At 38.7% G+C, this 15,205-nt stretch overlaps 1 protein-coding gene and 1 pseudogene across 1 annotated transcript; both read left to right on the top strand.

Annotated features, from left to right (window-relative positions):
- Positions 1-2,892: 2,892 nt before the first annotated feature.
- LOC111001560 lies at positions 2,893-5,713 on the top strand (annotated as a pseudogene).
- A 3,672-nt stretch (positions 5,714-9,385) lies between these two features.
- LOC123690461 (chymotrypsin-2-like) lies at positions 9,386-11,592 on the top strand. The gene is made up of 5 exons (XM_045633892.1): positions 9,386-9,474; positions 9,818-10,004; positions 10,155-10,404; positions 10,881-11,042; positions 11,382-11,592. The coding sequence occupies exons 1-5, from the start codon at positions 9,402-9,404 to the stop codon at positions 11,535-11,537; spliced, it is 828 nt and encodes a 275-aa protein (XP_045489848.1). The 5' UTR covers positions 9,386-9,401; the 3' UTR covers positions 11,538-11,592.
- The last annotated feature ends 3,613 nt before the right edge of the window (positions 11,593-15,205 follow it).

Below are 15,205 nucleotides of genomic sequence, written 5' to 3'. Positions count from 1 at the left end.
CCATGGAAGATATGTAAGAACTGTTCCAAAGACTCGATCTAGAAAGTACGAACATAGGCCTCGCAGTGAACAGAACAAAAACTAAACTGATGTTAGTGGATCGAGCTAGTAAGCTTCCATATGTCACTTGTTTTAATTTTTAATTTAATTTAAAAAAAATTATAGAACAGGGGGCAAACGGGCAGGAGACTCAACTGATTTTAAGGGATACCGCCGCCCATGGACACTTAATACCAGAGGGCTCGCGAGTGCGTTGCAGGCCTTTTAAGAATTGGTACGCTCTTTTCTTGAAGGACCCTAAGTCGAATTGATTCGGAAATACTTCAGTGGGCAGCTGGTTCCACAAAGTGGTGGTGCGTGGCAAAGATTGCCATTGATTGATTGATAAAAACGCGCAGTTGTGGAACGGCGGACGTCGAGGTGATACGGGTGGAATTTCGTATTCTGCCTCGACGTCCAATGATGAGACTCAGCTAGCAGGTATTAACCCTAACAACTCGTAGAAGATGCAGAGTGACCCCACATCCCTACGCAACGCCGAAGGATCAAGCCGTTTGGAGAGAGATTGATCGTCGACGATTCGAACCGCTCTTCGTTAAATACGGTCAAGTGGAAGGAGCCGGTACTGGGGAGCCCGCGCCCAGAGGTGATAACAGTACTCCATGTGAACCGAATTTGAACCTGCAGCGGTTCATTTTCCTCTTTATTCTGAATTGCAGATGTTTTATTATCAGTTTGTTCCTTGTGTTTTTGATGTTCATTCTCAAATTGCTTATGTTTACATGGTAAGTGTTCCTCATAATAATTTATAATTTGCTGGCTGGAGTCCTAGACACAACGCACATAAAGCAGGTGTATTTCGATCCACTTTCATGCATTCCGAAGTTTTTTGTGGTCCAGCACAGACACAGCGATATTACGGTTTCATACAATAGTTTTTAGTATGTCCATATTGCTGACATCTTTGACATCGCACTACAGTGGACCTTTTTCTGGGTTCTTCAATAGTAACAGCTTGTGGTATATAAATCTATATCCCTAGAAGCTCTATTATTGGGACCTTGAAGAAAATTATATCCAGGTTCACTGATAAAACTTTAAGTTGGTTTCTGCTAATAATCTTATAAGAAAAATTAGATCTCCCTGTTGCCGTTTCTAGGAGTTTAGTGAGCTTATAGACATCCTCAATTCCGTACAAGATTATAGGGGGAGTTTTATTAGTTTTCATGTCTTTTGCATCTCCCGCCCTATATTTCGGCTGATCTATCGGAAGTCCTCTAAAGTTATTTGTTGTTATAATTAGTTCGGGAGAAAGTGTGGAGGATAATTTCTTATTTTTTGATGGCGTAACATAGGAACTCTTTGCCAGTCACGTGGTTTTGATATGTAGTAAATTACCAGACCGTGCAGTAGCCAAACATACATATTTTTAAACATCTTTTTGGGAACGAAAAAACAAAAAATAATCTCATTGCACCAAAAAGGGACAAAAACCAGAGCACTCGGTGACTAAATCTAAATCTGATTGCTGCATTTCTGCATCCGGCTGAGAGAAGCTTTCTTTGGTTTGGGAGTTTGGTATCGACATACTCTTTGCCTGGCCTTGGTAAATAATCCTAAGTCTAAAAGGCCTACTGCTGCACTAGTTTCTTCGTGTTTCCATAATAATTCCTATCTTCGTGATATGAGATATGACTCTCAGATTAAAGACATTTTTTAAGATTAATATTTTATTTATTTATGTTTTTTTTAGTTTATTTTTTAGTTTTGTATATATATATTTTTTTTGTCTTCTGATATGCCTACTTGCTTCAACGACTCATTACTGCCCTCTCATAGCAAATGTTGTTTTCTCTAGTATATGTCCCTATGTGTGATATTCTTATTTAAAATTAAATATTCATTTAGTTTATATAAATATTCCAAACTCTGAAAGTTTTCTACTGTGACTTGAACTCGAACCCTATGAGAGCGTCGCCGGCACTGTAAGCGATTTGACTTAATGTAGGTATTTACTACCTCGGCTCGAAAATGTTGTAGTAATTACACGTGTCACAGTCACAGTCCCTGAATGAGTCAGTTTTACCGGCTCTTGACACGTGTATCGTGTTACTTTTATGCACAAATTAGTTCACGTCACATCACTTCACTATTTCACTTTAGTAATTTCTTTATTTTGTCTTGAACACTGCAACAATTCCTACACTTTAGGATATTTTTGTTACTGAATTTAAGCTCGAAACGTCACTCGGTTACAGTGTTGTGATTTTAAGAATTATTAATTGTTTTACAATAATTCTACGTTCAACCAATATTAATAATTGTATGATTTTTAAAATACAAACCATTGGGGACACGATACGATATTTCAGCTTCTTTTTTACAAATTTCCAAGGAACTTCTTTTGCACCCTTTCAATCATATCCCCATTATACCTTTCATAAAGGGCCCATATGGCGCAGCTGTTTTCAAGAATTGGCCGTACTAATGATGAATATAGCACCCTGGTGGCAGCGTCCAACTGAATTTCGTAAGACAAACCCTAATCTCCTAAATGCAGCATCCGTAATCGTGATTGCCACCACTGCCAGCTTTTAATTAAAATGCGTTGGCGCACGTTGAGGCGTGACAAGACCCGCTATGCCGCGAAAACCAGTTCAACCCAGCCCTCGGTCCAATTCCCTAAACATTATTCCTCAGCTCCCAGAAAAAGGATAGATGAAGTTGGCGTAAAAGCAAAAACTACTATAACGAATGAAATAACATTGAGTAACAAACATACAAATGAATAATAATTAGCAATATCGCTAAGCACCAATACTAATTATGTTGTCTTCAAATAATTTCCGTCTTTGCATAATTTTCCATTAAATTATGCATATTGTCTTGTATAAATATAAAGTAAAAAATGAGAAATTTCAAATCAAGGAAAATGTTTCTCCATTTTGGAATACTACTTCTTCTGTCCCAAGGAATCCTTGGTAAGATAAATTTTATTTAATTAATTAACACCCAGTTCAGTGTAGTCTCACGAAGGATACAAACACGATTCAAACAGCAAATAAGTGTCAAATACATTAGGGCTTCATTTTGTTGTAAAATAATGCACTATTCTCAATATTTTTAACTGATGATGTAACTATGTATTTCCAAATTAAATCTTTATGAGAATTATTAAATTTGACACCATCTGGACCATCCTTTGAAGTCAATGAATTCTATCTTTCTTTGGTTTCCGTAATAAAATAATTGTTATGCCGTGCCCCGGGCATAGTATATTATGCATGAAAATGTAGCGGAATTAAAAATAAACTACGTTCACAGGCGAAGGGGACATTTCGGAAGCTATAGATGGAGACAGCCGAATTATAGGTGGCAAAGATGCCACTCCAGGCATGGCTAACTACCAAGTTTCAATTCGTGATCATACAGGATACCGAGAATGGCACGGTTGCGGAGGGTCTATTATAAATGAAGAGTACGTGTTAACAGCCGCTCATTGCATTTTTGAGTGAGTATATTTTTCGAGAAAAGCTTTCCATCACTGATGACCTTCATTTTTAATAATTATTGACATCATTCAGTCTCGACAATTTTGACGATAGTTTATTGATTTAAACATTTTTTTAGGAAAAACATAGAAGACATGTCAATAGTCGTTGGCAGTCATACGATCAATAAGGGCGGCGACCGATACAAGATTAAGAAATTTATCCTTCATGCGAATTATTCTGAGCAGGTTTTAAAGAATGACATAGCCCTCATACAGATCGAAGGAAAATTCAAATTCAGCGATAAGGTTCAACCCATTGAGTTGTTAAAAGAAATGGCACCCATTGGAAAAAAATGTCTCTTTACTGGCTGGGGATATGACGACCTTGTGAGTAGATTATTATCTTAGATTTACTAAATGTTTTAAGAAATTTATCAGTGTTCCTGGTTCAACAGGGTGCTTAAAATAATAGAGAATTTTATTTTTGCTCTAAATTAACTACTCGCGTACAACAGTAGAATATAAGCAAAATAATGAAATGTTGAAACGAATGAATGCAATGTAATAGGTGAAGAGAGTGCCTACGTCTGGCTACTAGACCTTGGCAATCACATGATCAATAAAGGTGGCCACGGATACAAGATTTAAAAAAATTTAATTTATAATAATTTAGAAAGGCCGTACAAGAAGTCATTCAAATTCAGTCAATCCAAGCGATTGTACTTAATACTGGCAGAACCTACATTCATTTTCATACAGAACACGACATATAATAAAAACTTGCAAACCAAATTTAACTTCGAAGATCTTAAATGTGGTGCTCGTCTTTTGATCTCCAACGACGTGCTATCACCCTCCAGGCCTTACGGACAAAAATCTTCCACGTCCAGTAAATTCCTATTTTAATTTCAAAAGAAAGATGCTACGGGTTCCATTTTATCTTTTGAACTAGGTTCAGCTACAGGTTTGGATAGAATCTCACCTCTCTCACTCATTCCGTGGTTGAATTATTCAACTTTACGTAATATCACTCTAGAAGTTGTTCTCATTCTTGTCGGCGCGAACCTCATTGCCCTCACCAAAACTGGCGTAGGGGTGAGACCAGTTGCTGTTGGATTAACACTACGTCGTGTGCTCTTAAATTGCTGTTCGTCATAGTCAAAGTCAAAGTCAAAATTCATTTATTCATGTAGGTAACATAATGTATACTTATGAAGAAATTTATTTATTCAAAGAAGGAACGCTGCTAGTATCTTTGGAACCTTGTTTAAAGGGACTCCTTTTAATGAAATATTTTATTATATATCTTAAGGTTAGCTATTTTTGTTTGTTATAATAATTTATGTTAGCTGAATGGGTAAGAAAAGGACATTCGCGAGAGGTGTCATCATTTTAACACCATTATTACAGAGAGATGAAACTGTACCTAACGATCTTCAAATGTTGGAGTACGTAACAATAAGCAATGACGACTGCACTAAATAAACAATTAAAACGCTCGCCTTACCCGAAATTGGTGCCCATAGACAAGCCCGAACAACTCTGCGCTAAGCGCCCGAACCACAAAGGTGCATGCTATGTAAGTAATCAAATGTACTACAACATTTGTAATAGATGATAGTTTACAATCAGGATTTATTTAATGGTTTTAAATATAAGTTCACATCAATCATAGTACCTGGATAGAAAATGTCTTGAAAAGTTCTCATATAACATGAGGGAAAGAAATCAAAAGATTTCTTATGCTGATAGAAAAAAGACTGATCATCTATCTTTGTCACACATTTGAAAACAAATGACCAAATTTGATAAGAGACCGAACGCCACAATCACACACTTCTGGATTATGGTTGTTGTAAGGCAAGCAGATCAATAAGTATTCATTAAAAATATAACACATTCCTGTAAATCAATGACTTTAAATGTTATTATCTCATGCAGGGTGATTCTGGTGGTCCTCTCGTCATCCAGGATGAGAAGAACAAAACTGTTCAAATAGGAGTCGTGTCCTGGGTAGTTCCCTGCGCCAAAGACTTTCCTGATGTATTTGCTTCAGTCCATGGTTACTACGATTGGATACAGGGCAAAATTAAATGAATTATTGAATAATTCAAAACATCTGATCAAAATAAATATCATTTGAAATAAAAGTATATTTTATTTGTGCAATATTCAAATTCAAATTCAGAAACATTAATTATGCATTTAGGTTAGATATCTACACATACATCTATGAACGTCAATAAAGAATTACATTTTAAATGCTTTTCATTTTACATTGAGAGTGTATGTACTTATGTACACGCCTCAGAAGTTATACTTCATAGGCGTATGGAAAAACATAACTAAAATGCAGTAGTGATTAAGGATAAATATTAAAATTAATTAAAAAGATTTTATTTAAATAAATAAATTATTAGTAATTACAATCACAGTAACAACTAACTAAATAATATAATTAAAATCTATAAAATTTAATACATGTTTAAAGTTACTACACTTAAATTGATTACTTATTTAATGATTCCAGTGCTTCATTGGTTATCAGACGACGTTGAGAATATAAAAACAAAAGAAATGCCAGCGAGTTCCGTTTGTTTTTTTTTTTAACGTGATGCTATATGCTTCCTTTTCTCTCACGCATCCGACAGCGGTAGGCAGGCTTCTCCTCTCCTCTCTCTCGTTAAGACATTTACTGTTGACAGTGAGCATGTAACCTCAAACTATCCCCGTTTTTGAACGTGATTATAATTAATGAATGATGGATCATTACTGAATTTAGTTTAAGTTGCCACTTCTGTCGGGCGTCCCCGAGTCGCACACAATTTTTTCTGTGGATTTTTTTAAAATAAATTTTAATTAACGTGCGGAAAAAAGCGTAGTAAATCTCGTTATCAACCTTGAATCTTATCTTTGTTATTTAACTTTGCATTTATATTTTATACTGTAAATTCTGTCAAACAAGTACATTCCTGTTTCTACATTATTATTACATCAACATGAGTTTTTTATTAAAAAGTCGTGTGGCACTCGGGGACTGTTCTTGTTGACTGGACTCGGCAATTATAATTATTTATTTATTTTATCTGTGCAGTATTTCTTTTTCTTTGATATTAATTCAAGTTACACTTTTTGAGCGTGGTGACCGATAAGAAAACAAATTTTTCTTTAATTAAATAAATAAAAAGTTAATATTGTTTAAAATATTTCTATTATTGGTTTTTATTATCTCTATTCTATTAGTGGGTTTTATTATCTTACAGTAGCTGTTGGTTATTAAGGAATGTTTATCATTGAAATTATAGGTTTATGATAACTGAAATAATAAAAATAAGTTTGCGACTTAATAATATCCTCTAAATACCTAGAAAATACTGCGTCAATGGTGGTCCCATATTTTGTTGTGGACTCTTGTGGCTCATTATTCATTTTCAAATTCAATGTTTTTGATAGAATAGTTGTCAACCGCTCTGATTTTTTATCAGCGCAGTTAATATTGAAATCGCCAGGGAAGATAAGTGGAAATTTATTACCATTTGTACCAAGTATTTTCGACCCTTCTTCTGTGTATGTGATCCAGTAAAGTGTGATGAATAAAATGCTCTACCTTGTCCAATTTTTGATTCGGAGAAATGTAAATTGGTATATAACTATTTAAGCCATTTCTAAGTTTGCATAAGCACGCACAAATATCTCCAACAACTGAGCGCCTAACATTAACATCGCTAACGTGTGCAATATTTATTTCAATATTCGGAGTCATAATATTAGTAATATCATTTTTATTTTGGTAAATAGCTACCCCACTTAAAGCTTTTGAAACAGTATCTCGTTTGAACTAGGTAGTATTTACATTTACAATTAAAATTAGGTAGGTATTTCATTTGGACTATTTTAATTAATACAATTTAAACTAATTTAAATTGTACATCGAAAACCGTTCCTTCATCAGGATGGGCACTGAATACTCCAATATGTTCCAAACAAAAAAAGGTGTGAGGCAGGGTTGCACTATTTAACATAGATGGAGAGTGCGTTATTCGGAAGACAATGGACAATTGGATGAAAGGCGGACGTCGAGATGATACGGGTGGAATTTCGTATTCTGCCTCGACGTCCAATGATGAAACTCAGCTAGCAGGTATTAAACCCAACAACTCCTCTGAACACGCTCCATAGTAAATTCGGTAGAAAATGCAGAGTGACCCCACATCCCTACGCAACGCCGAAGGATCAAGCCGTTTGGAGAGAGATTGATCGTCGACGATTCGAACCGCTCTTCGTTAAATACGGTCAAGTGGAAGGAGCCGGTACTGGGGAGCCCGCGCCCAGAGGTGATAACAGTACTCCATGTGAACCGAATTTGAACCTGCAGCGGTTCATTTTCCTCTTTATTCTGAATTGCAGATGTTTTATTATCAGTTTGTTCCTTGTGTTTTTGATGTTCATTCTCAAATTGCTTATGTTTACATGGTAAGTGTTCCTCATAATAATTTATAATTTGCTGGGTGGAGTCCTAGACACAACGCACAGAAAGCAGGTGTATTTCGATCCACTTTCGTGCATTCCGAAATTTTTGTGGTCCAGCACAGACACAGCGATATTATGGTTTTATACAATAGTTTTTAGTATGTCCATATTGCTGACATCTTTGACATTGCACTACAGTGGACCTTTTTCTGGGTACTTCAATAGTAACAGCTTGTGGTATATAAATCTATATCCCTAGAAGCTCTATTATTGAGACCTTGAAGAAAATTAACGTAACATTACGTTCTTGTATATCTCCAGGTTCACTGATAAAACTTTAAGTTGGTTTCTGCTAATAATCAATAATAATAAATTATAAGAAAAATTAGATCTCCCTGTAGCCGTTTCTAGAAGTTTAGTGAGCTTATAGACATCCTCAATTCCGTACAAGATTATAGGGGGAGTTTAGTTTTCATGTCTTTTGCATCTCCCGCCCTATATTCCGGCTGATCTATCGGAAGTCCGCTAAAGTTATTTGTTGTTATTATTAGTTCAGTTCCTATCTTTGTGATATGAGATATGACTCTCATATTAAAGACATTTTTTATGATTAATATTTTATTTATTTATGTTTTTTTTATTTAATTTTTTAGTTTTGTATATATATTTTTTTTGTCTTCTGATATGCCTATTTGCTTCAACGACTCATTACTGTCCTTTCATAGCAAATATTGTTTTCTCTAGTATATGTCCCTATGTGTGATATTCTTGTTTAAAATTAAATATTCATTTAGTTTATATAAATATTCCAAACTCTGAAAGTTCTCTACTGAGACTTGAACTCGAACCCTATGAAGTCAAATCGCTTACAGTGCCGGCAACGCTAGGCACTTGGATATTTCACCTTCTGTTTTACAAATTTCTAAGGAGCTTCTTTTGCACCCTTTCAATCATATCCCCATTATACCTTTCATAAAGGGCCCATATGACGCAGCTGTTTTTAAGAATTGGCCGTACTAATGATGAATATAGCACCCTAGTGGCAGTGCAATTTCGCAAGACAAACCCTTATCTCCTAAATGCAGCATCCGTGTTCGTCATTGCCACCGCTGTCAGCTTTTAATTAAAATGCCTTGGCGCACGTTGAGGCGTGACAAGACCCGTCATGCCGCGAAAATCAGTCCATCCCACGCGCCGGCCCAATTCCCTAAACATAATTCCTGGACTCAGCTCCCAGAAAAAGGATAGATGAAGTTGGCGTAAAAGTAACAACTACTATAACGAATGAAATAACATTGAGTAACAAACATACAAATGAATAATAATTAGCAATATCGCTAAGCACCAATACTAATTATGTTGTCTTCAAATAATTTCCGTCTTTGCATAATTTTCCATTAAATTATGCATATTGTCTTGTATAAATATAAAGTAAAAAATGAGAAATTTCAAATCAAGGAAAATGTTTCTCCATTTTGGAATACTACTTCTTCTGTCCGAAGGAGTCCTTGGTAAGATAAATTTTATTTAATTAATTAACACCCAGTTCTGTGTAGTCTTACGAAGGATACAAACAAGACTAGAATGGTAAATAAGAGTCAAATACATCAGGGCTTCATTTTTATGTAAAATAATGCACTACTCTCAATATTTTTAACTGATGATGTAACTATGTATTTCCAAATGTAATTAAAGTCTTTGTGAGAATAATTAAATTTGACACCATCTGGACCTTTGAATTCAATGAATTCCTTCCTTCTTTGGTTTGGGCAATATAATAATTGTTATGCCGTACCCCGGGCATAGTATATTAAGCATGAAAATGTAGCGGAATAAAATAAACAACGTTTACAGGCGAAGGGGACGTTTCGGAAGCAATAGATGGAGACAGTCGAATTATAGGTGGCAAAGATGCCACTCCAGGCATGGCTAACTACCAAGTTTCAATTCGTATTCATAAAAGAAAGCGAGAATGGCACAACTGCGGAGGGTCTATTATAAACGAAGAATACGTGTTAACAGCAGCTTCTTGCGTTTATCGGTGAGTATATTTTTCGACAAAAGCTTTCCATCACTGATGACCTCCAATTTTAATATTTATTGACAAACGGGACCTTTTTCAACTAATTAAGTTCTATGAGTCAAGACAAACTTTAATAATAGTCTATTGATTAATAAAATATTTTTTTAGGATGAAAAGGCATATTCTGTCAATAGTTGTTGGCAGACACGCAATCGATAATGGCGGCGACCGATACAAGATTAAGAAATTGATTCCTCATGCGAATTATTCTAATTCGGTTGAAAAGAATAATATAGCCCTCATACAGATCGAAGGCAGATTCAAATTCAGCGATAAGGTTCAACCCATTGAGTTGTTAAAAGAAATGGTACCCATTGGAAAGAAATGTCTCTTTACTGGCTTCGGATATGTAGACCTTGTGAGTAGATTATTATATTTGATAATATTGCGATAGAAATGCATGCAACATGTCATTCAAAGTCAGTCAATCAAAGCGACTTAACACTGGCAGAACTTACTTTCATTTACATACAGGACACAACATATACAACATATATAACTGACAAACCAAGTTTATCTTCGAAGATCTTAAATATTCCGCTCGTTTTTTTATCTCCAACGACTTCTATCACACCTCAGATACCCTTGACACCACCACACAGTGTCGCTTTCCCTATCTATTCAAAGCAGGAACGCTGTCAGTATCTTCCGAACCTTGCCTAAAGGGACTCCTTTTAATGAAATGTTTTAGGGTAATATTTTGTTAAATATTAACGGGTTATCTATTTTTATTTGTTATATTATTTATTTTATTTATTAGTTATTTATGTTAGCTGAATGAGTAACAAAGGGACGTTCGCACGAGGTGTCATTATTTTAACATCATTATTACAGAGACGCCAAACTGTACCAAACAATCTTCAAATGTTGGAGTACAAAACAATAAGCAATGATGATTGCACTAAAAAATTCATACGCTCGCCTTACTCGCAATTTGTGCCCATAGACGCCGGACAACTCTGCGCTGAGCGCCAGGAAAACAAAGGTGCATGCTATGTAAGTAATCAAATGTACTACAACATTTGTAATAGATGATAGTTTCACGTTACAATCAGGATTTATCCAATGGTTTAAATATAAGTTCACTTCAATCATAGTACCTGGATAGAGAATGTCTTGAAGAGTTCTCAGATAAAGTGGAAAAACATCGTGAGGGAAAGAAATCATAAGATTTCTTATGCTGATAGAAAAAAGACTGATCATCTATCTTTATCACACCTTTGAAAACAAATGAGCAAATTTGATAAGAGACTATAGTAAGTAAGTAAGTATTCATTAAGAATGTAACACATTCTCGTAAGTCAAACCTTTTAAATGTTATTATTTTTCATGCAGGGTGATTTTGGTGGTCCTCTCGTCATTCAGAATGAAAAGAACAAAACTGTTCAAATAGGAGTCCTGTCATGGGTAGTTCCCTGCGCCAGATACTATCCTGAAGTGTTTAATTCAGTCCATGGTTTCTACAATTGGATACAGAGCAATATTAAATGAATTACTTTTTAAAATTCAAGATGGCATCTAATTAAAATAAATATTATTTGAAAGATGAAATACAAGTATTTTTACAAAGGTTTTTGAATCTATTTTGTGCCCAATAATATCGAGTCACTTCAAACATAGTAAGTAGTAAGTGGTGGGTACTAATCCAAAGAATTCACTGCCATATCTGTAATACCTCAAGGGTCACACTTAGGTCCATTAATCTTTAATATTTTCATAAACGACATCTTGCATGTATTAGGGACTACTTTGTTGGTTCAACAAATAAAAAAAAAACATTTGTGCAATTCACACATGGTAGAAGTGAAACCTTCAAAAACAAATATAAATTAATCATTTTCCACTATCTAAATGTGTGTGTTCTTTAAAAACAGTATATTTTCTTTCTCACAGAAAACCGGCGTGAAGTGATGCAATAGGTTTATCTTATTGTACTCGCGTTTCGTTCGGTGAGTGAGACTCCCGGAGCCCATCCCCCCCCCCTTCCCCAGAGTATGACGGTGCAGTTTAAAGAAAGATTACCCCAGGGGGGTACCACACGTGGAGAATCCCCCTCTGGGCGTCCATCATCGGAAAAATCAGTATCCGGTGGTGGATGCACAGGCTGCCCTTCGTATTCTGGGGTGGGCAAAAACTGCGCTCTAAACAAAACATCCAGTTCTAGTTTCAGGTTTCGATCTCGGGGCAAACGGAAGAATTCGCCGAAGGCAACCCCTTCCACGCTCACAGTGGACTTCACCAATGTTAGGGGGCTCAACTCAAACCTAAGCGCGGTTCACTTTCACCTTGAATCTGCGAAGCCGGCCTTATTCTTCCTCACTGAGACTCAGATATCCTCCCCGGCTGATACTTCTTACCTCTCCTACCCGGGGTACAAATTGGAACATTCATTTGTGCCGCGGGCGGGAGTTTGCGTGTACGTCAGAGAGGATATCTGTTCTCGTCGCCTCGGGACGCTTGAAGGAAGGGACCTATCTAACCTCTGGCTCCGCATAGACTGCGATGACCATCCGCGATTCTATGCGTGCCTGTATAGGTCCCATAGCGGGAAATGACGAAACTGACCGACTCATCGAGCACATCCAAATGGCTACAGATTCCCTGCTTGAAAGGGTTCCTACCGCCGAAATCGTGATACTTGGCGATTTTAACGCCCACCATGCCGATTGGCTCGGCTCTGAAACCACCGATCACGCGGGAAGATCCTTTCACGACTTTGCTTTAGCCTACGACCTGACACAAATGGTCCCTGCGATTACGCGAATACCAGATGTGGACGGTCATAAACCCTCTTTGTTGGACCTTCTGCTGACTTCGCATCCGGAGAACTATCAAGTCTCCGTTGACCCGCCATTGGGTTCATCGGATCATTGTGTGGTCCGGAGTACTGTGCCATCTACGCGCCCTTCGCGGTCGCGCTTTTTGGGTTTTCGCCGTATTTGGCACTACAAGTCAGCAGATTGGGACGGGATGCGGTCTTTCTTTGCGTCCTACCCTTGGGGGCCTATTTGCTTTTCGTCTGAAGCTCCAGATTCCGTCGCTGCCTCTGTCGCCGAAGTGGTTCTGCAGGGAATGGAACTCTTTATTCCTTTTTCTGCGGTGCCGATCGGTGGCAAGTCTCAGCCCTGGTTTAAGCGTTCTTGCAAGACAGCCTCGCGTCGAAAGCGAGAATGCTTTAAGGCATGGGCAGAAGCGGCGAAATCTCGTGATGCTAATACCAGCGAACTCAAAAAAGCATATAACTCAGCCTCCAGGTCCTTCAAACGGGAAATCACTAAAGCAAAGTCAGAGCACATTGCCAGATTTGGCGAGAGATTGGCCCAACTCCCTTCGGGGACTCGAGCCTTCTGGTCTCTAGCCAAAGCTGTCCAAGGAAATTTTTGTCAGCCCTCCATTCCACCATTGCACAGGGAGGATGACTCGCTGGCCCACACTGCGAAGGAGAAGGCCGACCTTTTAGGCTGTCTCTTCGCGTCCAACTCGACTTTGGATGACCGAGGGAGATCACCACCGAGCATTTCACGATGTGATTCTTCGATGCCGGAAGTTACATTCCGGCAACGTGCTGTCCGTAAAGCATTATCTTCCTTGGACATACATAAGTCGAGCGGGCCGGATGGTATTCCTCCAATTGTGCTGCGTACTTGTGCTCCTGAGTTGGCTTCGGTCTTAACGCGCCTTTTCCGGTACCTGTACTCGCTTGGCACTGTCCCGGAGTGCTGGAAGATCGCATCGATACATCCGATCCCTAAAAAAGGCGATCGCTCCGATCCGTCCAACTATCGCCCAATAGCGATAACCTCCTTGTTCTCCAAAATAATGGAATCCATTATTAATTGCCAGCTCCTGGAGTATCTGGAGGGCCACCAGCTGATAAGTGACTCTCAGTACGGCTTTCGTCGTGGTCATTCGGCTGGTGACCTTCTTGTATACCTTACGCATAGATGGGCGGAGGCAATTGAGTCCAAGGGGGAGGCTCTAGCGGTTAGTTTGGACATAGCGAAAGCCTTCGATCGGGTGTGGCACAGAGCACTGCTCTCGAAGCTTCCAGCCTATGGGCTTCCCGAGAAATTATGCGATTGGATCTCCAGCTTTCTGGCCGATCGGAGCATCAAGGTCGTCATCGACGGAGCATGTTCCGACCTTAAACCCGTGAACGCTGGGGTCCCACAAGGCTGTGTTTTATCCCCGACCCTGTTTCTTCTGCATATCAATGATATGTTGCAACTTAGCAACATTCACTGCTATGCGGATGACAGCACTGGGGACACTCTTTACACTGGCCGGGCAAGTATTTCTCGGGCAGATGTCGATGAGTACCGGAACAAACTTGTGTCTGAAGTAGAAACCCTACTACGTGGAGTCTCTGACTGGGGCAGACTAAACCTAGTCCAATTTAACCCCAAAAAGACACAAGTTTGCGCGTTTTCCGCTAAAAAAACACCCTTTGTCGCTACTCCTCTTTTCGAAAACACTCTCCTTAAAGCCACAGCCAGCATTGGAATACTTGGCGTTGACATATCGAACGACGTTCAGTTTCGCGGTCACTTGGAGGGAAAGGCAAAATTAGCCTCCAAAAAGCTCGGTGTGCTCAGCAGGGCGAGACGGTACTTCACTCCGGGCCACCGCTTGCAACTATATAAAGCGCAAATTCGGCCCCACATGGAGTACTGTTCCCACCTTTGGGCGGGTGCTCCCCAGTACCAGCTTCTTCCACTTGACCGTATTCAACGAAGAGCGGTTCGAATCGTTGACGACCAAAATCTCTCCAAGCGGCTTGATCCTTTGGCGTTGCGTAGAGATGTGGGGTCTCTCTGCATCTTCTACCGCATTTACCATGGAGAGTGTTCAGAGGAGTTGTTCGGATTAATACCTGCAGCTGAGTTTCATCATCGGACGTCGAGGCAGAATACGAAATTCCACCCGTATCACCTCGACGTCCGCCGTTCCACAACTGCGCGTTTTTCCAGGCAGTTTTTGCCGCGCACCACCACTCTGTGGAACCAGCTGCCAACTGAAGTATTTCCGAACCAATTCGACTTAGGGTCCTTCAAGAAAAGAGCGTACCAATTCTTAAAAGGCCGGCAACGCACTCGCGAGCCCTCGGGCATTGAGGGTGTCCATGGGCGGCGGTATCACTTAACATCAGGTGAGCCTCC

This window comes from Pieris rapae, chromosome 2 (genome assembly GCF_905147795.1).
Source record: "Pieris rapae chromosome 2, ilPieRapa1.1, whole genome shotgun sequence".
Classification (NCBI taxonomy): Eukaryota; Metazoa; Arthropoda; class Insecta; order Lepidoptera; family Pieridae; genus Pieris; species Pieris rapae.
The sequence above is the reverse complement of the archived record's forward strand: the minus strand, read 5'-3'. Positions and strand labels throughout refer to the sequence as shown.

Excerpts from the sequence above, each read along its gene's own strand:
- LOC123690461 (XM_045633892.1), top strand. The coding sequence starts at position 9,402 with ATGAGAAATTTCAAATCAAGGAAAATGTTTCTCCATTTTGGAATACTA. Across the intron at positions 9,475-9,817 it reads TCTGTCCGAAGGAGTCCTTG|GCGAAGGGGACGTTTCGGAA; the intron begins GTAAGATAAATT and ends CAACGTTTACAG. Across the intron at positions 11,043-11,381 it reads AAAACAAAGGTGCATGCTAT|GGTGATTTTGGTGGTCCTCT; the intron begins GTAAGTAATCAA and ends TTTTTCATGCAG.